We start from the raw sequence: 24,015 nt of genomic DNA, 5'->3' as shown, positions 1-24,015 counted from the left end.
CAAAAAAAAAAAAAAAAAAAAAAACCAATGATAAATTAACTTATTTTAAATTACATGTCACCATATAAACTCTTAAATTCCAAAAAAAAACTAAATCGTTACCATAAAATAGATTGTCTCCATCCTAAAAACAAATTGAGAGGACTCTTTTATGATACAAAAAAGAAGGCATTGTTTTCCATTGATTTCTAAAAGAAACGAATGCAGTCATTTTGAGATAACATATATCCTAATGATTAAAATGAACTTACCTGGCTTGTCCTCAGTGCAACTACAGATCTGAACGAAAACTGAGTTTTCAGGATCCGATTCTCCATGGCGGATGATAACAACTTCCCCCTTGATGATGGTAGTCGAAGATTTAGTTTTTCCACTTGACTCACCAGTAACTTTGCCTCTAATAGCACTCAAATAATCTTGAAAACAAGAACATAATAAGCCTTTGCTTGCCATGTTGTTTTACCTGGTTTAACACAATCTTTCTTGTTGGGGTGTCTCTCTCAGAATGATTTTTTTTTTTTTTTTTTTTTTTTTGAGGGGGAATTTATCATTGTTATTTTGGCATAATAGAATTTTAAATGATGTAGCACCATCCTTAAATATGTGAAAATTATCTCTTAACCACAAAATGAATCCTATTTATATTAAAATGGAGGGAAAGAATCTTAGGAACTTTTAATTTGGCCAAATATCAACTTACTGTGCTGTGATTTATTATGTCAAAAGGACCCCAAAAAATGTCTATGTTGCTGAGCAAACAAATCAACTTCTCCAAGGAAAATATTTTCCTTTTCCTTTTTAAAAATAAATTTCCATGATCTAGCTAGGCAAACATATTGCATTATCATATGTTTATGGGGATTAACAATGTTTTAATTGAGAATTGAACATCAAAACGGGACCATGACTGATTTGAGATACGTTCCTTGACAACCAAGTATTTGTGTTTTTGTTTCTCGAAAAAAGGAAGTTAAAGACCTTTTTTATTAGAGCAAGATAAGAAAAATAAAGAGGAAAGAAAAAAATCTTAAGACTCGAATGCTTTCCAAATTTACCAAAAATAACCACCACACACCCTTCACATGATAGTCACTCTATAAGTATAAGTATTTGTATGGTGTGGAGGGGTAAGAGCCAGATGATCACGGGCCAGATGGTCACTCATAAATATAAGTGCTTATGGAGTGTGGGGTGTGGGAGGTAATGGTCGGAATTCAATTCATTTATTTTAAAACATTCAAATAAGATTACTTAACATTATTCTTTATTCCATTTCTTTCCATTACTTTAATACATTTCATTCCGTTCTTTTCATTTCCGTTTCTTTATGATTTCCACGTTTCATTTCATTCTATTCCATTCCTTTATGAAGTTTTTAGAAGAAAAAAAACTCATAATATCACTTTGATGACATGCCCTCCTATCCTAGTTTCTTCCTAAAAAATTCTATAATAAACATGATTATGGTTTAAGGATGGGGAAGAGAACATGATTGATTTAGAATGTGTAAACCGTAAATGCATGGAAGATAAGGACTAAAAAGAGAGCTTAAATAGGAAATCACATCAAGTTCAATTATGAGTAATGAGAATGAATACTCGGATGTCTAGTATTACACTCAGATTTCACAAGGCTAGCATAAAAAAAACTTTGAAGATTGGTTCTTTATCCAACTAACGACATTTACAGCACCTTATAAACAAACTAATTATTCTTTGTTTCTTTTTTTAAGGAAAACCAAGATTTGTCTGTACTCATTACTATGATGAAAAAGTTACATTTAGTTGCAATTGTTCTCTAAGAAACTTATTGCTATCTTCTAACAAGCTACCTATTCTTGGCTGTTTTTTTTTTTTTTTTTTTTTACTTCACAAGTGTATTGTGCACTGTTGGGCTAGTCTTGAGCAGTTTTGCAGCTTTGGGCTAATTAAATTTTACTCACAAGTGAAATTTTTTAGTTAAAAAACAATTTTATTGAATACACACACAGCTTTACTCTTTTACATGATAGTTTAAGTGTAAAACTCGGTGTAAATTTTTTTTTCCTTCATATGGCATCCTACAGGATCTGGCAAAGGGAAGTTGAGTAAACAGAGGAGCCTCAAAGGTGGAAAGAGCTACGATTTTAATGGCATGAAAGCCACAAAATACACAATTAAGTTCCGGGTTGAGCTAGATTTTGGAATTCCAGGAGCTTTAGTCATTAAAAGCCAACATAAGCAAAAATTCTTCCTTCAGTCTGTAACTCTCCAAACTTTGCATCAGATCCACTTCCACTGCAACTCTTGGATATACCCTTTCCAACTGACCAAAGCTGATCGAGTTTTTTTCTCAAACACAGTAAGTCATGGAACAAATTTAATTTAGGGGGAAAAAAAAAAATACAAAACCCCTCTATGGTTTCTCCGTAAAACACAAAACCCCTTTGAAGTTTTGAATATAACGCTCCTATTGGAGTTGTTGAGTATAACACAAAAACTGCATGTATTGGTTTATATGAAAAGGATGCAACACTAAATATGGACTAGTGTTTATCACATGAACCACTCACATTTTATTCTCATAGATGTTTTACCGGTTTACACAAAAAACAGTACCACAGGTTAAAGTATTACATTAAAAACTTAAGGAGAATTGTGTTTTAAAGAGAAAGCACATGGGGTTTGTATAATTTTTACCTTTCATTTATCAGACTGCTTTATCATCTTAAGGAATAAGTAACGAAAATACAAAACCTGATGTTGCTATTGTAGAGTCATCTTCCAAACCAAACACCAGGTGGTCTAAGAGATTTGAGGCAGGAGGAACTTAAAAGCTTGAGGGGCAATAAAATTGGAGAGAGGAAGGAATGGGACCGAATCTACGACTATGACCTTTACAATGATCTGGGCAATCCTGATAAAGGTCGAGAACATGTGAGACCTGTCTTGGGCGGGTCTAGATCACATCCATATCCTCGTCGAGGAAGAACAGGTCGTCCTCCTAGCAAAGCAGGTATACACTACTTCATAATTCTTCTCAGGGTTGGCAAAAAGCATTGAATTAGCTAAAGTGAAGCATGAGAAATGCATGTTGCTTTTTAATTACCTCCCATATCAAACAATAGGATTTGAACTGCTAAATGGTGCTATCATTTGTCATTAGGCCAAAACTACCCTGTCTGTTGGTATGTTTAAGGTCCCCAAGTCTGTATTCCAGGTATTCTAATTAGCGTCAATGTAGAACTAATTTGTACATGAATACATTAAGCAAAAAAGGAGAAGAGGGTTCTTGAATTCAGGATGCACAATATTGTTGTGTCAACTCTAGGCAAGGTTTCAGATATTGATGCTCTATCTCTACCATGGGTCAAAATTTGACACCCAATGTCTTTTTTTTCCCCTTCCTCACAGTAATAAGATACACCTCTAATGCAAAATTATGTTGCAATTTCTAAATGACTAATCTGTAGATCCTTTAACCGAGAGCCGGCCAGAAAAAATCAACTTAGACATATATGTTCCTCCAGATGAGCGGTTCAGCCCAAAGAAACTATCTGAGTTTATATCAAATTCAATCCAGGCTGCTGTACATTTGCTTATCCCTGAAGCAAAATTACTGTTCAAACAAGATTCTGGTAGTTTTCGTTCATTTGAAGAGACAAGTAGCTTTTTTTCCAGCAATAAAGACCAAGTGGTGGAGGGACAGGTTAAAGAGACATTGAAGAATATGGTACCAGAAAAGCTTTTCAAAGAAGTAATTCATGCAAGCAATCAAAACCCAGTAAAATTTCCATTGCCTCAAATTATTGCAGGTGAATAACAGTCACAATTTATAAGCCAGCACAATTACTAAACTTCATTTTTCATTAAATATTGTTTTCTATTTTCAGAAAATGAATTGGCATGGATGGATGACGAAGAGTTTGGGCGACAAATGATTGCAGGAATTAATCCAGCAAAAATTCAGTGCTTGGAGGTACCTTCTACCCCCTTTAGGGACAAGGTTTGAGCAATTGTAAGCTCAGGTCATGGCCTAGGTCAGAACCACCAATGTCACACCCACACTTAAAAATATTAATAAGGAAGAAGGGATATCATTACAATGGGAATGAATTGCATGCAAAAAACTGAGCTTGGAACTTAATTCTTTTCAAGATCATTTTAACAGTTAAGAGAGCACAAAAGGAAGCAACCAGAAAGTGGGAGCGAGTAGTGCAGCCAATAATTGAAACATAATAGAGGAAATCAGTTTGCACACAATAGAAAAGATAAATTGTGTCAAGACACATCAGAATAGTTAACATACATGGAGTGAACCTATATATGCAAGTGAATACTTTACTAGGAAATTCATTGCATGAAAAAGGTTCACACAGGAAGTTTTGAGAACAAATTTATCAATTAAAAATACTCTTATGAAACCATTTTCCTCAAAAATCTGATAATTTTTCTGTCAACTGAATTAATGAAATTATGATCTATTGAGCTCTATTATAGAAAGAAAAAAAATTTAAATAAAAAATAAAAAAATTATAGAAGTCAAATGTGAACATGGAAATCTAAAGAATAGAAATATGGTCTAAGCCAAAATTTAATCCATTCTTAAACTTTTTACCTGCTAATATTAAGATTTCAAAGAGTCTGAAAATAAAAAAGTTAAATTACTTCTAATAACCATTGTCAAAAAATATATATGCTAAATAAGTCTACTTTCCCTTGAGAATGTCCAAGAAACAGATCTAGATTGGCTGTCATACCTAGTGTATTGCATCTGATGCAATACATATGGATGGCTAAGGACTCCTCAGCCTTTTAATTAGGCAAAAAACATTAAAAGGTTACTTTATCTTTCTGATCGGACGGCTGAAGAGAAAAGTTAATAAAAAAGGACTCCTCAGCTGTCCATAAGTATTTCACCAGATGCGATACGCTAAGTATTATTACTTGGTCTGAATCCCCACAAAAAATTTATTAACTCTCCTTAAGTGGGAATGAACACTTAAAAGGAGGTTAACTACACTTCCATGCATTTTTTCCTCAAGAATGGTGCGTGAATTAAGGTGTGAACTACTAAGAATTCTTCTATTATGCCTATACAGCCATCAAAGATCAAACTAAGATCTTTTCTCCCATCTCAACAACAACAACAACAACAACAAAACCTCTAGCGCATGAATCAAGGTGTGAACTACTAAAATTCTTCTATTATGCCAATTCAAACTAAGATCTGTTCTCTCGTCTCAAAAGGAGAGAGAGAGAGAGATCTGATCTTCAATCCACAATATATGCAATTGAAATCAATTTTGATACTGTAAAATCCAGACCCAGAGAATTCCAACCCAAATTGTAATTGCTAGAATTTTGGTATTAAACTTCAAAGATACAGCTTATGACAATTATTCATGAAGTGGCCATGTGAAAAGTGATATAGATGGAGTGCAAATGTGCAATCGACCAACCATGATGCTTTAAATATCTTGGATTTCAACTGAAATCACAAAATTTATAACCAATTATGAACCACACAAATGATTTCCTGAAAGCAATTATATATCAATTATAAATGATACAAAAGTAAAATAAAATATGTCAAAATTCTCTCTAGTCCCAATATAATTTAAAAAGTATTTAGAAACATTCCATCTTTTTATCATACGTGGACAATCAAATTTATGCTTGTTTTAGATTTATACAATTGTAACAATTTCTAGATGCTAGAAGTAAGTCAACCTTACTCCTTGGCATTCTCACCACTTGGGTATTTTTTTGATAATATGATAGTTACAAAGTGGGAGAGTGGATTTGAACCCTGAACATCTTCATTGGAAACACTAGGCTGTGCCAGTTGAGCTATGAGGCTCTTGGTTTTCAAAATTTGGTTAAATTGATTGATTTCATTCTTACCATTCTTGGGTATTGCATTATAAGTATGCCTGATTGTTTGAAATATTCTATATGACTTTTACATTGCAGGTGTTTCCACCACAGAGCAAAAATGGAGTGAGGAGTTCAATAAAGGAGTCAGACATAAAGAACAACCTCGATGGCCTGAGTCTTACTGAGGTACCAATATCACTTTGGCTCTCTTCTCCTAACCCCCCACCCCTGCATGGGACCAGTCTGCCTGTCAAATTAATGGATCAGTGGATAAACACAACCTAATTATGTTATGGATGAGGCAGCTAGCTACTATTTCACAGAAAGCAATAAAATACCAAGGGTTCCATCCAATTTTCTTCAACATACTAATAGGAGACAATGTAACATGCCAAATTGCCAACCTTATAATTAGAGCAGATAGACTGCTTGGAGCATCTTTCCTTTGAAGCAAGGCTTAAAGCCTTCAAAGAATAGATCTGATGTCTCAAAAGTCTTCTGAGTTTATTTCAAAGTAAAATTATAGCAGATAAATAGAAAATAATTATTGACTCAGAAAATTATATCAACTTTTCAAGTAAATTTTCAGGCATTGACTTTATTCTTTTCGACTTCCAATGTGTCACAGGCAATGAACGGGTGGAAGATACTTATCCTGGATCATCATGACTACCTGATGCCATTTTTAAACAGAATAAACACAAAGGGTGTTTGTGCCTATGCATCTCGAACACTACTGTTCCGAAGAAGTGATGACACACTAAAGCCAATAGCAATAGAACTTAGCTTGCCTGGCTCCTCTTATGCCAGTGAAATTAATATGGTGATTCTTCCAGCAAGTCATGGCAACGAAGCAGCATTGTGGCAACTTGCTAAAACTCATGTTGTAGCTAATGACTCTGTTCATCATCAACTAATCAGCCATTGGTGAGTTTAACAATTCTGTTTACTCTGTAATCCAAATTTCAGAAAACTCTATCTGCAGAGTGTGCAGTGCTATTCACAACTAATGTTTCATATATTTTTTATGCTTCATTGTATGCTGGTGCCAAATATTTCTAATAAGATATTTGTGACCATATAATAGTGAGCAGTTGCTATGTGATGCATTTTTTAGGCTACAAACCCATGCAGTAGTTGAACCCTTCATCATTGCCACTAGGAGGCAATTGAGTGTGATGCATCCAATCCACCGATTACTAGATCCTCATTTCAAAGACACCATGCACACAAATGCATTGGCTCGGAGTATCCTCATTAACTCTGGAGGAGTCCTTGAGAAAATATTGCTGTCTGGTGAAATCTCCATGGAGCTGTCTTCTGAAGTTTACAAGGAGTGGAGATTTGATGAGCAGGGCCTTCCCGATGATCTAATCAAGAGGTATTTCATACAATTATATTGATTTTACATATGTGCAAGCTTAATTTGCAAGAAAATTTACAAGAACTGGGACATAGCACCCAAAAACTCTGTTTTTCTAGTACCTCCTAGGTTTGATATCTGTTTGCTGAATTTCTTTCTTGTTAACATTCTAGTGAGTCTAATTAAATATCTATGAGATCAAAGTTCAAAGTATTTTTTTTTCAACCTATGAATTCCATGGGAAAAAGCTACAAGTATTTTGATACAAAGTAACTTCTACGCTATCATATTCTGATATCAGACCTTCATGGCAAAATTTCTCCAGAGGCATGGCCCTAAAAGATTCAAATCCCACTGGAGTTCAGCTCCTCTTTGAGGACTATCCCTATGGCGCAGATGGACTTGAGATATGGACCGCCATCAAGACCTGGGTCACAGATTTTTGCTCAATCTTCTATAAAGACGATAATTCTGTCAAGTCTGACATAGAACTCCAATCATGGTGGTCAGAAATAAAAAATATAGGTCATGGTGATAAGCGTAATGAGACATGGTGGTACAAAATGAAAGAATTTTCAGAACTAACACAGGCTTTGACAACTCTCATATGGATTGCATCTGCCCTCCATGCTTCAGTGAACTTTGGGCAATATGCATATGCTGGTTACCCTCTGAACCGTCCCACACTATGTCGAAAGTTTATTCCAAAGGAAGGATCTATTGAATATGCCGAGTTCCTCGAGGATCCAGACAAATACTATTTTAAGATGTTGCCTGAAAGATTTGAGATGAGCCTTGCTGTAGTGTTAGTTGAGGTCCTCTCTCAGCACACATCAGATGAAGTGTACCTGGGTCAGAGGCCATCAGAGTGGACAGACAATGAGGAGGTTAAGCATAAATTTGACAAGTTCAATGCTGAACTTCAAAAGATAGAGAAAAAAATCATGGAGAGGAATAAAGATCCCAGGCTTAAGAACAGATGCGGTCCTGTGAACATTCCATACAAACTTTTGTATCCTGACACATCCAATAATGGACCCAAAGAGGGTATAACGGGAAAGGGAATCCCTAACAGTATATCAATTTGAAATGTTTTCAGACATTATACCATATCGACTCAAAGAGCATTACCTTGCAAACGATCCTTTCTTATTTATTTTAATAAGTAGATTACCTTAATACCATGAACTTGCTTGGTAAAGCTAATATATATTAGTTTACAATTTACTCGACCAATAACTCATGCTACAGGAGTGAAAGTTCCACTTCCTTCAAAAGAGTTGCCCCAGCTCTACATGTTTGTGTCTAATACGCCGATTCTCTCCCTCTCTCTTTCTTTTTGTCTCTTCCAACTGAATCACAGTTTTTCATTTAATTAGTTTGTTAGCTGCACAGTCTTCAATAGTATTCCTAAAATCACTATAAAATCTACCTTTGAGTTAAATAAAAAATTATTTGTTGTGGGTGTGAGGGGGGAGATTCTGTAACTTTTAATCATTTAGACCATACAAAGAAGCAATCCACTGTAAGAAACCTGCAGATATGTTCAGGACATTTTGTTCAAGATAATAACTAAAGCTAAAATACAAAAGCAAGAAACAAGCATGCTTAACAGAAATATGATGACTGAGAGAAACACACAGTAAACACGGGAACTGAGCATCAACCTGCAGGCAGATATGACTGTACATAACACATGAAATGTACTGCGCATCTGTGAAGGAGTGGCTATACAACTGCCCCAGAAAAACAAGCTGTTTCATCCATTAAATGAACCAGTATGCTGATGTACAAATTTTCCAATGTTTATCCTGATTGACACATTTTCTCAACAACATCGGCCTTGAACAACAAAGGGTGCATGATCAATTGTCCCAGGATTTCCCAACACCATATCAGCAACCATTTCAGCAGTCCCTAGAGCCTGGAAATTGAAAAAAAATAATGAATGGTTCTTATGTTGCTTTCACACATGATGGAACTCACAATAAATTATGGCATTTGCTAAATAGAGTCTAACTTTTAACACACGATTAATCACTTTGGCAATACCCACCAACAATATGGATAGACCTGCATGCATAGTAGGGCAATTTATTCCTCTGCAATTCTTTTGATTTCCTTTAAATTTTTAGCAGAATAAGAGAGTGAAAGTTAACTACCCAGAGAGAGAGAGAGTGAATTTTACCATTGAAAGTCCTCCTCCTTCATGCCCAGTTGCAAGGAACACATTTGACAAGCCAGGCACCGAGCCAATCACTGGCTTCCCATCAAGCACTGGACAGGAATATCTTATGTTATTTCAAATCCTCCAACTCAACTATGTTTATATATATGGTCTTGATTAATAAACTTGATTACTTAATGCTCATGATGATAAGCATTCCGTAACCTAAAAGAATTACCACAAAATTATGCACAAAATAGAAGTGAAACTGTAAAATCTATAAAAAAGTGTTACTAATTGTAAGACCATACACACCAGACCAATCAAACAGAATACGAAGAAGCAATGCTTCCAACTGATTCTTTGATTGACAGTATCTCAAAAACTCAACTATTTAAAATACGTTTTTCTGTTTGACAAGGCTATGAGGGATATTGGGACTCACTGTAAGGTCTTAACCCTATTCTCACTTTTCTGCTCTTACTGAAACATGAAAGGGGAAAATCTTGTAATTTTGGAAAAAACTCCCCAGCCCGCTTCCATATACGATTAGTGATTGACTCATCCACTTCAGAGCTGAACCCTACAAATTGGCGGCTGCTTCCTGAAAATACAGAAATTGGATCGATGATTAGTGGTGACATGCATGGATTTGTCCCAAATGATAATAATGATAAATTTAATTTAGAACCAACAATACATATTGCAGACCCATATATTTCTGAAGAGAGATTTAAAGAGGGAAAGCAGGACTGCCATATTAGCAATTTGATACATCCATTTTAGGTCCACTAAATGCATGTGGTAGCTACTTATCATAAAATCACCATCAGATTACACCAGGCTCAATTACCCTATGTTGTGTAAAAAAGTCAACCTTAAAGCTCACAACAAATGTGAAAGCCTTTGTCCATTACAAAAAAAAAAAAAAACTAAAAAACATGAGAAAAAGATAACAAAAATATAGGTAAATGTTATTTCACTGAATTATACTCATGAAACATAACGATTTTTTAACCTCAAAGAAACTCTTGCTAAAGCTTTGGAAATGTAGGATCAGAATCAACATGGACAACTAAATCAGAAAAGTTCATGGATCGCCTCTCTCTGACTTCTTTTTGATTGGTCTAGGGCTTGGAGACTCACATCTAGTGATTCTCTCTCTTTGTTCCTTAGCTCTTTTTTTCTTTGTAATCAGTTTTTCCTTGTTGTTTCTGCTTTTCTTTGCTTTTTTGTAATCTTTGTTTTGCTTTGTGCTACTTTGCATAAAGCAATTTTTTGAATATACATCTTTCTTACTTATCAATATGCATATATATACAGAACAGTAAAAATAGTGAAACTAAAATAAAATCACACAAAACAACACTTAAGTACAGAAAATTACCAAAAAAGAGGGATCCTTTGTAAATATTAAATGCAATCTAGCTCAAATGGCAACTTCTCCCCTTGTAAAAGCAAAGTAGAGGGTAGAGAACAAAACTAACATAACGCATATATATATATATATATATAAGTCCCCTCCGTACCATATAATTGGTGACGGATAAAAGAGAGTATGGGAGAACAGAGAGCAAAGGTAAAAGGCTTTACCAAGAACAAGGTTTCCCATAGCATCCAAAGTGGCTGTCATTGAAACAGACAAAGCTTGCCTATCATCATATGGTTCTGAAGCAGAAATGGTGGGAAACTGAGTTCCAGTTTGATGATCAACATAACCCACTTCCATTAGACCATGATTCAGTTGAAGGGACTTGAAATTCTCAAGCACAAGGAGATGACCCTATCATGCAGATCAAAGAAAAGGTGGTTCTCAAGTAAGATATAATATATTCATGCAACACATGAAACACATGATATGCCCAACCACCAGTTATTTATGTTCCAGGAAACATAACTTCTCTCCCTATTTACAAGGACTTGGATGTTGGGCATGCATTTATTCTTATATGCATGTTTGCTTAGGGTTTGTATTCATCCATTTCAAGATCTTACGATAGGGAAAAAAAAAAAAAACTCATTTATATGCCTTCACTTTTTTCTTCTACTGTAAACCTCAGATGAAGACATACATGTAAGATACTTCACATGGATATTTTCAGGTAACAGAATGCATCATAGAAGTACCTTAGAGATATTTATCTTAACCAAGAATGTGTTAACCATACCACATCATGTCAAACATAGTACTCCACATGTTTCTGAATAGTCCAAGTAAGTTAACTTCTATCTTATCACAATATTATAGCAGAGAACATACAAAAACATGAGATGAAGAAACTTTTGCTCATGTTTTTGAGACACAAACTTTGATGCATATTTTTAATCCAAGTTTTGTCAAATTCATAGATAAATAAGTGGGAAGGTCACATTGCCCCCCATAGTCTTTGCCAAAGAACATTGTGGTTCAAAGAGTGTCATTGTATGTCATGGAACTTGAGTTCAAAATTCAGTCCTAAGTCCCCAACCCATTTAATTTTTTTTTTTTTTTTTTTTTAAAAAAAAAAAAAAACTCATTTATATGCCTTCACTTTTTTCTTCTACTGTAAACCTCAGATGAAGACATACATGTAAGATACTTCACATGGATATTTTCAGGTAACAGAATGCATCATAGAAGTACCTTAGAGATATTTATCTTAACCAAGAATGTGTTAACCATACCACATCATGTCAAACATAGTACTCCACATGTTTCTGAATAGTCCAAGTAAGTTAACTTCTATCTTATCACAATATTATAGCAGAGAACATACAAAAACATGAGATGAAGAAACTTTTGCTCATGTTTTTGAGACACAAACTTTGATGCATATTTTTAATCCAAGTTTTGTCAAATTCATAGATAAATAAGTGGGAAGGTCACATTGCCCCCCATAGTCTTTGCCAAAGAACATTGTGGTTCAAAGAGTGTCATTGTATGTCATGGAACTTGAGTTCAAAATTCAGTCCTAAGTCCCCAACCCATTTAATTTTTTTTTTTTTTTTTTTTTGCCCAAACTATAAAGAAGCAATTCTTTCCACTCTCATTTCTGGTTGGCGTTTCTCATATTTAAGTAATTTGTCTTGGATCACTAGTTTATTTGGTACGACTTTATCACATCAACCCCAACGTGTTCTTTAAATCTTCTTCCTTCCTTCTTCTTCTAAGGTGCATTATTACCGTTCACAAGTGTCATTCACACAACAAGAAACTTCTTTGCTTTCCTTCTTTAAAACCCCAAATCAATATTTTCCCTTCACCTACCAAACCCTAATCAACCTCCCTCCCTCCAAAACATATTTTTCCTACCAAATAGCCACCAAATATTCATAGTTTCAAACTCTAATTCATTCTATGAACCCTAGCTCTTTCTTCTAAAATCCTTAACCCAAAATCCACAAATTCTCTCAACCCTAAGCCCACCACAAGCACATGTAGATAGATTTCTCCAATCTGTCCACCATCAATTTGGTATAAAAGCAAAGATCATAAAACGAGACTCTCACTGAAAATTTGTTACCTAGTCCACGACAATAACCAATGCAGAACTAAATTCAAAGTTCACGGCATTTTAAGATTCTGAAGAGACCAAGAAGACTTTGCAACAACTGAGTGAAAGGGTGTGTTTATAGAAGCAAAACTAGAATGTCTACTGTACAAGAAATGTTGGATAAGTTGTAAGCTGCTGCACCTGCATTGCGTAAACAGCAACTGATCAAGAATTTGGATCTTTAAAATTAGGGCTAAGCAAGGACTAGCGATAATAAATATGCATGCCAAGTCTTGAAAAATTAAAATATGATATGGAAAGATAATTTAAGTAATATATAAATAAATATATTTAAATACATATTAAGCTCATTTTTTATTTAAAAGATAAAATAATAAATGATAAAACGTGGAAAGTATGTCTAATAATAAAAGCAATTAAGAAGCTATAAGTTTCATATAGGGAAATCAAATTGCAAAGAAGGAAATTAGAGAAGTATCCTTCCACATAAAAAAATATCCACATTGGATACATATGTAACAGTAATATGACTACCAATTGAAAGTATACATGCTTCCTAGGGCCAAGTTTTACCTCACCCCTATTGGCAAGCATTGCATCCATTCTCCTTCCAAAATCTCATAGATTTTGCCCTGCCAATTTGCTGATACAACAGCCTTAGTCCGAGTATTGGTTCATGCATCCATGTGCTTCCTTAAAGGAGAAACTCAACCTTACCATTCAGCACTAGTCCAATTTCAAGAATAGCCAAAGGAATACATTAAAAAGACAATGAGGACCACAAAGAGCAAGGTGAGCATAAGGTTTATCATGAAAAAGTCAGGACCAAGGAAGACAATAATATTACTGCAATTAGTCTTAGAAGCATTTTAAGCTTAAGTCTTCCAACCACTGGTTTTATCATTCCAAACAAATTTAATGAGGTGGTAGGAGAAAGATTCTTTATCATTAATGTGTGAAGGTGATTGTCGTGTGGGTGCAAGTTTCAAGTTCAACAGTACTAATACTTTAACAAATTAAAACTCGAGGCCAAATTTTTCCAACTAAGGGAGAATGATATAACCATGGAAGATTTATCCATTTCTACTTCATTTTTTGTCCGTTATGGGGTCCATGTGTGAAGTCCAACCAAATTATTAAAAATAAATAAAAAATTGTGTGAAGTCCAACAGAAACAAGAGTCATATGGTTTTAACGGTCTAGGTGTCTTGAGATTATTTTCCAGTAAATCAAATTAATCTCTTATTACCTCGTTAAATTTTTAGTTTAGCCGTCAAATCAGAAATGTTAATATACTGTTACAAGAAAGACTCCTCATAAATTTGTAGTTCATTCTACAAACCCTAATCCTTCTTGTAATTTTTTTTTTTTTTGGATAGGTAACAAAAAACTTTATTAAGAAAAAATAGCCAACCCAAGCACATTGGGGATGTACTGTGGGGGCAAAAATCAAGAACCAAAATTACAATAATCAAGTAAAACAAGAAAAATGTGACAAAGCCACACTCCAAGCAAGGAGAGTATGTAAGAAAAAGGACTTAATCTCTAGCAAGGACCGTTTGCATCCCTCAAAGCATCTAGCATTTTTTTCACTCCAAATACACCACATCAAGCAATGCAGCACAAGTCTCCAAAAATCTATACTGCTATGTTGCCCGAATTTACCTTGCCAAGACTCAAACAACTCAATTACCTTATGAGGCATAACCCACTGAAGTCCAAACAAACAAAACACCAAAGACCACATCTCAAAAGCTATGAGGCAATGAAGCAGAATATGATCCACCGACTCCCCACACCTCTTACACATGTAACACCAATCAAGAACAATGATATGCCTTTTGCGAAGGTTATCAGTTTTAGGAATCTTACCTAGAGAAGTTGACCATGAAAAGAAAGCCACCCTTGGAGGAACATTCAGTTGCCACACCAACCTCCAAGGGAAAGAAAGAGTAGAAGGGTAGAAAGAAAGATAAAAACCTCTAACCTCAAAAACTCTACTCCTTGCTGGGTTAGGGTTTGTGGAATGAACAAGAGTTTTCGCAAATGATCCTAACCCTACGCCCACACAAGCCATATAAATACATTTCAATGTCCTACGCCAAGTTCTCCATTTGCGACATTAAGATAAGTTTTTCAAGTCAAAAGTCCCCTGGTTATCATATTCCTTTGCTAAATTTAGCTATTTTCTTGGAATTCCTTGATATTTTAGAGTTTATGCTTGCATTTTTCTTGCTCTTTCAATACAGACCTAGTGCGGTAGTGATTTTGGCAAGATCTATCTACACTAAGTAATATGTAAACCTTCTTCTTTCCTTTGAAGAGGGGAACAACCATAGATTAAGATCATGAGTTGGAACACCATGAATAAAAGGATACATGAAACAAAGGAAAAACAAGGACAATAAATGAAGGGAAGGAAAATTTTGAATAACCCTCTGTTTATGCAAGGAAAGCGGACAGGTCCCAAAAAAATTACAATAAAGCTAGGATCATAACAAAAATTCACAAAACCCCCCAATTTGCCAACCTAACACCTGGGCCCACCATAATCTGCAATTTAAACCTAGACACTTGATCAAGGCTGTTCATAGGCCCAGGGATAGGCCCAAAAATCAGTATAAAATGCGCCTAACCATTACAAACTACAACACTAATCCCCTGCCTTAGGAGATGTCTAGTAGCAACCCAAGGGTTAAAAATGGATGAACCTAGAGGCAAAGAATGCTAATAAATGTGAAGAACTGCCCATGCAGAAGAGACTTAGCTTTTATATGTCTAGCCCAGGCCAGCTCTAGTTGCGTCACAAATCTCCAAGCCCATTTGACAAGCAGTTAAGGCAATGGAATTTTGCATCTGAAATCAAGAAGAGTTGACTGGAAAAGAGCTTCCCACCACATTATTTCAATGGCCCATGTGTGAGGTGGTAGGCAAAGTGGAGGGTGTTATGAAATTGTTGTGACCCTAGCTTTATTGAAAAATTAAGAGGAAATAAAAAGACTTCTGCAAATTCCTTACTAAAAGCATCATACTCAACTTGTCTCAAGAGTTAACCCCTTCAATAGGAGTAATTCTAAGCGGAATTTTTATGGGCTGGGGATGAAAGTTGCCTGTGTCTTTGTTCGTCATCACTCTCACCACAAAAGAAATGAGAAAGTGAGTGAAGATTTTTTGTCAATATGGATGCTTTACTTCCCTTTTATTAACCAATTGCAGTATCAATACATATTTGGCAGAAAAAATAAAGGAATCTCAAAGGTATGCAAGAAGAAATCAATTCACATTGTAGCCTTACCTTTCGAGGCTTTATAGGGACATCCAACTGAATATTTGAGTCTCTAAGCAGGTCATGCATCAAAGATCCACTCCAACTGCCAGCTGCAACTACAATTGCCTTACCATACAAGGTACTTTTGGTGGTCTGAACACCTTCAACCTCCCAACTGCTTCCAGATCTGAGCATGCAAGAATTATGAAAGTTAGCCTGTCAACCAATATCATCTCCATCCACAATTTTTCATGTAACTTATGGTGTACAGAAAAGGACGACAAAAAACCTTAATAGACACGTCACTGGGTCATTATAGAACTCTGCATATCTGCCTTCTGATGCAAAATGTCTGTTAGCCTACAAATTAACCAAATTTACCTATCTCAATTATACTTCATAAAAAGGGCAGATAATTTGGTGTGGATAAAAATTTAATTACAAATTACAGAAAAGTAACATACCTTTTCAATGAACGCAACGGTACAATGAGCATCCAACTGGTAATCATCAGGTAGAAAGGCAGCACCACTATCTTCCCCAACCATAAGTTCAGGCTCCTCTAAAAGTAAATCACTGCTACACAAGCACTCCGCTCGTAGCCCAGCTTCAGATAGCTGCTTCACCCTCCTTCTTAACATGTCCAGCTCCTCAGGAGTCCTACCAACCAACAAGCTTCCTGTAGATTTGAAAGACAATCATATCCCCACTTACCTTCTTTTGTAATAATGTTTTAAACATTTCTTTTTGGGGAGAAAAATAAGAAGAAGGCACTGAACAGCTTATACTTTTAGCCCTTGGCAACTTTGTGTCAATACTTGACATGAGCTCCTCATGGAAAATATTAATTATCAATGTTTTTGCAAGTCAAATTAAAAAGAAAATAGGCATGCCCCAGGAATGACCAACTTTGAATCAGAGTACTGAACCTGATTGCCATCTCCAGAAATTTGTGCCTATTTTATATTATGACAAAAGAATTCCCAATTTTCATGTTCTAATAAATACAATTATGCTGCAATAAATAAAGCTTTAATTATGATTTGTGCACTAAAAAAATACTTTTTTTTTATCTATCTTGATTTTGATATTAGAATGGGAAAAAAATCCTCTTGCCATGAAGCAATTAAAGGCTTATACAGAGCCAGAGCAACAGCAGCTAAGATATTTCGTAATTCCAAACAGCAATAGTCATAAATGCCCAAACAAGAGTGGCAGCAGCCAAGATAGCCACGATATTTTCACTACCTACAACAGCAAAGTGATTTCTGCTTAAAGACTTGTTTGATCAAAAATCAATTTTTACATTAATCTTGGTTTCTTAATTACCTTTTCAGGTTACTCGATAAGGTTGTCAATTTTCTGCCGTTATCTCAAGATGGTTCTCAAGATATTGTTACTAGCTCAAAGTGCTATCTGACTTCGTAGACTAGGGTTTTGGGTCTGGAAACACCCACTTAATAGGATTTTGGAGAAATGAACAAGTTAACAACAAAAGAATGAGAAATCCTAAATGACTGAGTTTAACTAAGTTGAACCACTGGTTTAAGCTACTATTCCCATTCAAGGTAAACTAAATTGAATTGCACAATCTAGAAATAAGGCAATGTGAAGTAACGGGTGTTTGAGGATTCTGAAAGGACAGTAATCGATCTAAAATTTTTAATATTTAGAATGCTATTAGATTGGATGTCTGTAGTAGAAATCTATTCTATCTCTTCAATTAATGATTTGATGGATGCTTGTACTTTGTGTTCTTGATTGTATTAATCCCCATTTGTATACGTCGTGTATACTTGGGTGACTCTTTTTTAATGTTTGAATAAAATTTTTATTACTTATAAAAATAAAAAATAAAAATAAAAAAGTCATCTTGATTCAAAGTGAATTGCAGGAATTATAAAGGATTCAAGCCTAAGTGATTGGACTAACACTAGATAGCTTCAAAATAAAAAGCAAATCAAATCAAACTACAACAAACAACTACTAATTGCATCAAACTTCTGGATACTTGATTGAGATAACAATATAAATACAAGGAAACATGAACTTACAAGCATATGATTGATGATCTTCCTACAAGCCCAAGAGACTACTTAATTATAGACTACTTCCTAAGAATCTAATCTAATGATCTCCGAAATGCTATACTTGTGCTCTGATAAGTGCTCTGGTATGTTTGCGGTCCCTTTTTCTGTTGAATAAGGCCTCTATTTATACTTGGAGGTATGGAAGTTATCAGAAAAATTTGCTAAATAGTACTTGACCAAACTAATTTAGTTATGTAGCACATTTTTGGAACTTGAGTTCCAAGCATTATGTTTGACCAGATTGCCATAATGCTTGGAACTCAAGTTTGGTAAACTTGAGTTTCTGACGCAGGATAACCATAACAAAATTGAAACAACAGAAAAATAAAAGATATGACCTAGGAGTCAGCAACTAAGCCTTGCTTGGAGTCAACATCAAGCGGAGAAACCACTAGGAGTCAACACCTAGGGTGGACCTGAAGTTAGCACCAGACTAAAAGAAAGACCAAACGGCCATTTTTTTCATTCATTAAAATATCAACTATCTCCTCAAGGAGTATAATAGGTTGCTTATAAAGGATTACTAAACCCTAGTGCTAATTAGTTAGGAAACACTAATTGCCTTATTACAAAAATAATCTTGCTTCCAAATTAAAATACTAATAGCCTAATAAATTACCAGACCTAAAATATAAAAATACAATTAACTTGTAAACATAAATAATACTAAATAATAATCTTCTTGCGTCTCCCGCATTAGTCACCCTAGAATTAGGTAGCACTTGGATAACAGAAGAATTTCAAGGACTCAAACTAGGGAGACATATACAAGAAGTACCTTGCATTTCACTTGCCAGGTTCAAGTGCCTTCAAGCCCAGGAGATACGATAGGGTAGCAACAAGACCTATACAAGTTTACAAAACAAGAAATATGGTTTCATATGACATGGAACAGGAGGGCTGAAATGGGAGCTTGAATAGGACAGGATTTAGAGGCCTTTTGTAGATTTTGTGGAACATGGGGGGTATTTTTTTAAAAGAAATTTCAAGAAAGACTGACTGCTTATTCAGAAGCTTATTTATGTTGCAGGCAATTTGCCTTTAGGTATGGCTTACTTAAACATTAATTACTTCAAATTAAGTAACTTCTTTAGTATGTTGGGCTGTAACTAATCAATTTTTTTTTTTTGAAATCGTAGCCATAACTGGATTATGGTTGCAAGATGCCATACTTCCTCTTGTTGTGAGACTGCACAAGAACATAGCATAAGAAGTGAGACTCTTCTTGTTCTAGAGAAATGTTATGCCTTAAACAATCACTGCCTTTGCTTTTTATTTATCTCGTTCTGTTATTCTGCTACTATTTGTAGTCTTGAACCCTCTCCTATTCAATCTAACCCCTTGTTACTCAAGTCCTAATCCATGCTCTCTGCTAGCCCATCATGATTCCTGTCAAGAGAGCATATAGCTTACAACCATGAGAGGTTATCCAACATCCTTTAAGGGGTCTACCCTGCATTAGTTCCATGTACATCATTCATTTTGATGAACATATAACTAATTTTTATGCAATGCCTTTGAAATATTAAAATGACTTGTCAAAACGAAAGAAAAATTTGAAATACTAAATATTATAGTATGTATCATCAGTGGTTTTTAAGCAGAATAACCACTGGAAAGAGTTAGAATTAATCAGCACCAAACAACTATGCATAGCACAGCTTGACTGAATTTTATGAAATCAAAGTTCATAAACTTATATAAAGTAATTTAAACTCACATAAAAAATAAAAAAGCAAATCCATATTTTTTGTCTGATCAAAGGCACAGTTCAAATACCTGTCTTCTTCCAACCCAAAACTTCTAGAGGATTCAAGCCTTGATCACATATACTTTCCGCCAACATCTCCCATAATTTGCGGCTTCTCATTGCAAGCTCCCATGTATCACTTCCAGGTGTTTTGTGTACCATCCATATATAACCCTGTCCTAGAACCAGCTCAAATGTCAGATCAAAGGTGAAGATATCCTACAACAAATCAGAGTTCAGGAAAAATAAAGAAAAATGCACGTAAGAATACACACTCACACTCAATTTTTCAAACAACCAGAGAACTGCTTCATATATTCCAGATGAACCAAAGTGAGGAAAAAATGAGAATGAATTTATCAACCATCCTTATTTATTTTGCCAACCACCACTAATAATAAAGGGTATCATGTTAAATTTTTTTGTGAGTTGTCGGCAGATTGGACAATTTAACAAGATTCTACTGAGCATGCGTTTGGATACACGTCTGTGGCAAACGTCTGCATTTCATGTTTGTTTTTTTTTTTTTTTGGAAAAGCACATTTCTGTGGCTGTTTTCAGTTTTCAATAGGTCCGTATACTGTTCACGAGACTCACAAACCTCTTTATTCAGCAAATTTTTCATTAAAAATGGGTCTCACGGCACTGTTCACACATTTAAAAATTATTTTGCTACAGTGTTTTCAATTTTCAGCAAAATAAGCTGTATTCAAACGGACCCTAAATATTCAAAACTTAGTTTTCCTTAGATTAGGTCCATTAGGTACCACTTAAAATATACACACAATAAGAAGTTTACCAGAATGGTGGCCGCATGGGAAGGGGGGTCTTTCCAATATTGTAATTTTTTATAATCTGATTTCCAATATTGTAATTAGCTTTATAGAGTTCACATTTCACAAGTCACAACACCTTATAAAATATGGTTATATCATATACTTAGAACCATCTTTTTCTATGTTGATCAATTATATATTTGATATGCTAAATAAGACATATTATTATATAATTTCTGATATTCAATCAAGTCATAGGCATGATTACTTTTTCTAAGGATCTTAGTCTAAGTCCTCTTTTTTTGGGGGGAGCTTCTCTTTTTCTAACCTTTTTTCTCCCCATTGCTTCTAACATGTTAGCATAAGTGACATAAAAGCAGTCCACCCAAGAAAACCAAAAACAGTACTCCATCCGTTAGAGAATTATTCAATACTCAAAAAGCAATGCTCCCTCCTCCCACATGAATGGTGAGTCCCACTATGAATTTGATCAATAAGACCCACTATGACGTGAGAGGAGAGAGCACTGCTTCCTGAAGTACTAAATAATTACTCTCATCTAATCCCCATTTTGCATCTTCACCTTATAAAGCCATCTCTATAACAAGATCTACCTCCACCCCATATCGTTAGTCCTCTTTTTTTTATTTTGGGATATCTCAAAATATGATTTTTTTTTTTTTTTTAAATTTATAGACAATGAGGAAAGAGGAGGGGAGGTTGGGGTTCAAACACAGACATGGGCTACAAAAAGGATATCATTACCACTGCTCTCACTTAAACCCCAAAATGGCCAAGAGCCTTTTAGTTGAATTAGCACCTCCCCACACAAAGTTCTTGGGGTCTTGGGAGAAAATGGTTCAAGTTGTGGGGTTAGCATTATATCGTAACTCTTTCTCAAAAAAAAAAAGAAAAAAAAAAAAAGCATTATATCGTAACTATATATAATAAAAAAAACCCAAAATAAGATTTTTTTTTTTTTTTTTTTTTTTTTTTATTTTTTTTTATTATTGACCAAAATGTGATCTTTTTGAAAGGGTGAGATATAAAAACCAACACAGCCATTAACCAATGAAACACAAACAATGCGTCTCTTTCCATTAATTTTAATGCAGCTATTTGGTTTGAATCCAATTGCAAAAATTAATGTAGAATTGTAAACACGGCATTAATTTTATTTTTATATAATAAGTAAATAAACACAATGTTAATAACTTCCCCAACTTGTCTTTTACTTTACTTAAAAACCCAACATTTATTTTTCATTGGTTTTATTCGAAACTTTGAATATAGAAGCTTTTTTACAGTGAAAGATAATGCATTTTTGGAATTTCTAAACAAACGGAGCATTAGAAGGATCCGACGGACAGAAAATGATACCTGCGCCAGTAGCACCGGAACAAGGGACAGCCTTGTCGACCACCGCGACAGAAAGATCCGACCCGATTAAAAACTGTCGGGCTATAGTCAACCCGATTATTCCGGCTCCGACTATCACCACATCGAAAGAGCGAGACTCCGCGGATATCGGGTACGACCCGGACAAGGTAACGGGTTCGGGTCGGGTTGTGATTCTCGTGGTTTTGGATACCAATTTGGAGCCCAGAAAGAAGCTATTTTTGGTGCCAGGTAGCTTGTTTGAAGATGAGACGACACCGTTTTTGGGAGAGATGAGATTTGGGTTTGGGCAGTAGAAGATGGATGAGGCTGAATAAGCCATTTTTTCTTCAGACTTTTTGTGGTCGGATGTGAGGAGTCAAGGAAGTAAAGACCCGAAGTAAACGTTGAATTTCTTGTTTCAATTTTTTAACACATTTTAATGGTTATTTTTGAAAAATCAAAAGCATTTTTCATTTTTTTAAAATTTTTTATTTATTTTATCTTCCACAAACTATTACTTATACCTCTTTTTTTTTTCTTTTTTTTTTCAACCTTATAATTAAGTTACATCCAATTTATTTTGTAAGGGTATAAAAATGATATAATTTTACTAATTTTTAGTTTTTTTTTTACAATAACGGTTTCTGAGTATACAAGTGGATTGCCACATAGCATCTAAGGTTGTAAAAGAAAAAAAAAATCATTTACGAATTATTTGAACTCAACTATTAAACGAGTCAATCATAAATATTATAGTGTATTTGTGAATGTAAGGACTCAATTTGAATTGAGTGTTGGGTTTTCAGCCCAACAAGCCCAAACAATACATTTATAGAGAGTGGGCTGACAGGCTTAGGTGCTGGCCGTTGATCACCATGCCCAAACTTATCTTTAAAAATGGCTAAGTGTTTTCTTACAAATGAGGGAATGTTCCTCGGCCTGTGGCCGAGGAGGCCTTTCTTTTTCCCCCCCCTTCTTGGCTTTACTAGCTCTTCTTTTATAGTTTTCATCTTCCTATCTCCTGCTTCCATCTGTTGATCGTCTATTTGCTTTTCTTCTGGTTGTCCGTCCCATCAGAGGCCTTATCGGCACTCAAGTGGCTCACTCTAACCAACGTTATCCTGCCAAGGGGTTACCTCCCCATTAATGCGGTCAGGGGGGTTAGTTGAGTGCATTCAATGCGATAATGACAGCTTACTTTGGGGTTAACCTCTCCCCAAAATCACCTTTGCCAGGCCGAGGACAAGGTATCCTCGGCGTGGATCCAGGAGAATAAGCTTCCCCCCATTCTCTTCAGGAATAGCTTGTGATCCTCGGCATGGACCTTGGGCCTGCTATATGATGGGCCGAGGCTACCAGGCCCACGGACCCCACAATAGCCCCTCAAAACTCTGCTGCACGTTCTCTCGAACGGGGAGGAGAGTTTTGATACATGCGGATCCACTGGACGAATGGCCTCACTTTAGTTTATACTGATGCTGGCGGCTTCTTGACTGCCCGATGCGCTTTTTTAGCGTTTCGAGAAATAATGGGTGCCCACATTAAATTTTTGGCGGCACCACGTTTCCCACTTCTAACGGCATGATCTTCTGCCTTTATGAGCAAGCGGTTTCATTTGGGGAGATTTAAGGGAGAGTATTAACACCTGCTTGACTTGCCTGGTTTCATCATTTTCGCGCTTATCATTATTGATACATATGGTTTGAACTTGGTTCGACTGGCACACTATCTGAAGAGTATCGTCATACCTCTGTAAGTTTTCTTTTTCTAGTGACCCAAATTTCCTTGATCTCACTCTTCCTTTTCTTTTCTAGATCTCTTAGTTGTCTTTGGGGAATTGGTAAGTTTAAAGAGTTGGTCGAGTCCGAT

At 35.3% G+C, this 24,015-nt stretch overlaps 2 protein-coding genes across 4 annotated transcripts; one reads left to right on the top strand and one right to left on the bottom strand.

The window, feature by feature from the left end:
- Positions 1-2,037: 2,037 nt before the first annotated feature.
- LOC112015392 (probable linoleate 9S-lipoxygenase 7) lies at positions 2,038-8,448 on the top strand (the record flags this gene model as incomplete). Its single annotated transcript, XM_024047798.2, has 8 exons — positions 2,038-2,340; positions 2,754-2,994; positions 3,452-3,793; positions 3,872-3,957; positions 5,955-6,044; positions 6,487-6,785; positions 6,976-7,239; positions 7,547-8,448. Coding segments are annotated over 8 exons (2,388 nt in total), but the record flags the coding sequence as incomplete, so codon positions are not given.
- A 261-nt stretch (positions 8,449-8,709) lies between these two features.
- On the bottom strand, positions 8,710-22,561 carry LOC112015390 (uncharacterized). Of its 3 annotated transcripts, none has more exons than XM_065759718.1 (9): positions 22,147-22,561; positions 20,020-20,169; positions 16,615-16,829; positions 16,440-16,510; positions 16,178-16,337; positions 10,982-11,171; positions 9,834-9,992; positions 9,410-9,498; positions 8,710-9,145 (listed from the first exon to the last, which is right to left on the bottom strand). In XM_065759718.1, exons 1-9 carry the CDS (start codon positions 22,484-22,486, stop codon positions 9,050-9,052), a joined length of 1,470 nt encoding a protein of 489 aa, XP_065615790.1. In that variant the 5' UTR covers positions 22,487-22,561; the 3' UTR covers positions 8,710-9,049. The 3 variants fall into 3 exon arrangements, with proteins under 3 accessions (XP_065615790.1, XP_065615791.1, XP_065615792.1); XM_065759719.1 differs by having other exon boundaries at positions 20,020-20,164; positions 22,147-22,260; XM_065759720.1 differs by lacking the exons at positions 20,020-20,169; positions 22,147-22,561 and adding exons at positions 19,019-19,085; positions 19,413-19,429.
- Between the last annotated feature and the right edge of the window lie 1,454 nt (positions 22,562-24,015).

Source organism: Quercus suber, unplaced genomic scaffold (genome assembly GCF_002906115.3).
Source record: "Quercus suber isolate HL8 unplaced genomic scaffold, Cork oak 2.0 scaffold_340, whole genome shotgun sequence".
In the NCBI taxonomy this organism is placed as follows: Eukaryota; Viridiplantae; Streptophyta; class Magnoliopsida; order Fagales; family Fagaceae; genus Quercus; species Quercus suber.
This window is presented reverse-complemented; position numbering and strand designations above follow the sequence as displayed.

Bases quoted from the DNA above. Each gene is read 5' to 3' on its own strand.
- LOC112015390 (XM_065759718.1), bottom strand. From the start codon at position 22,486: ATGGCTTATTCAGCCTCATCCATCTTCTACTGCCCAAACCCAAATCTC. The intron at 9,499-9,833 runs GTGAGTCCCAAT...ATTCCTGTCCAG, and splicing joins AATAGGGTTAAGACCTTACA to TGCTTGATGGGAAGCCAGTG. The intron at 9,146-9,409 runs GTAAAATTCACT...TTCAATTTCCAG, and splicing joins AAGGAGGAGGACTTTCAATG to GCTCTAGGGACTGCTGAAAT.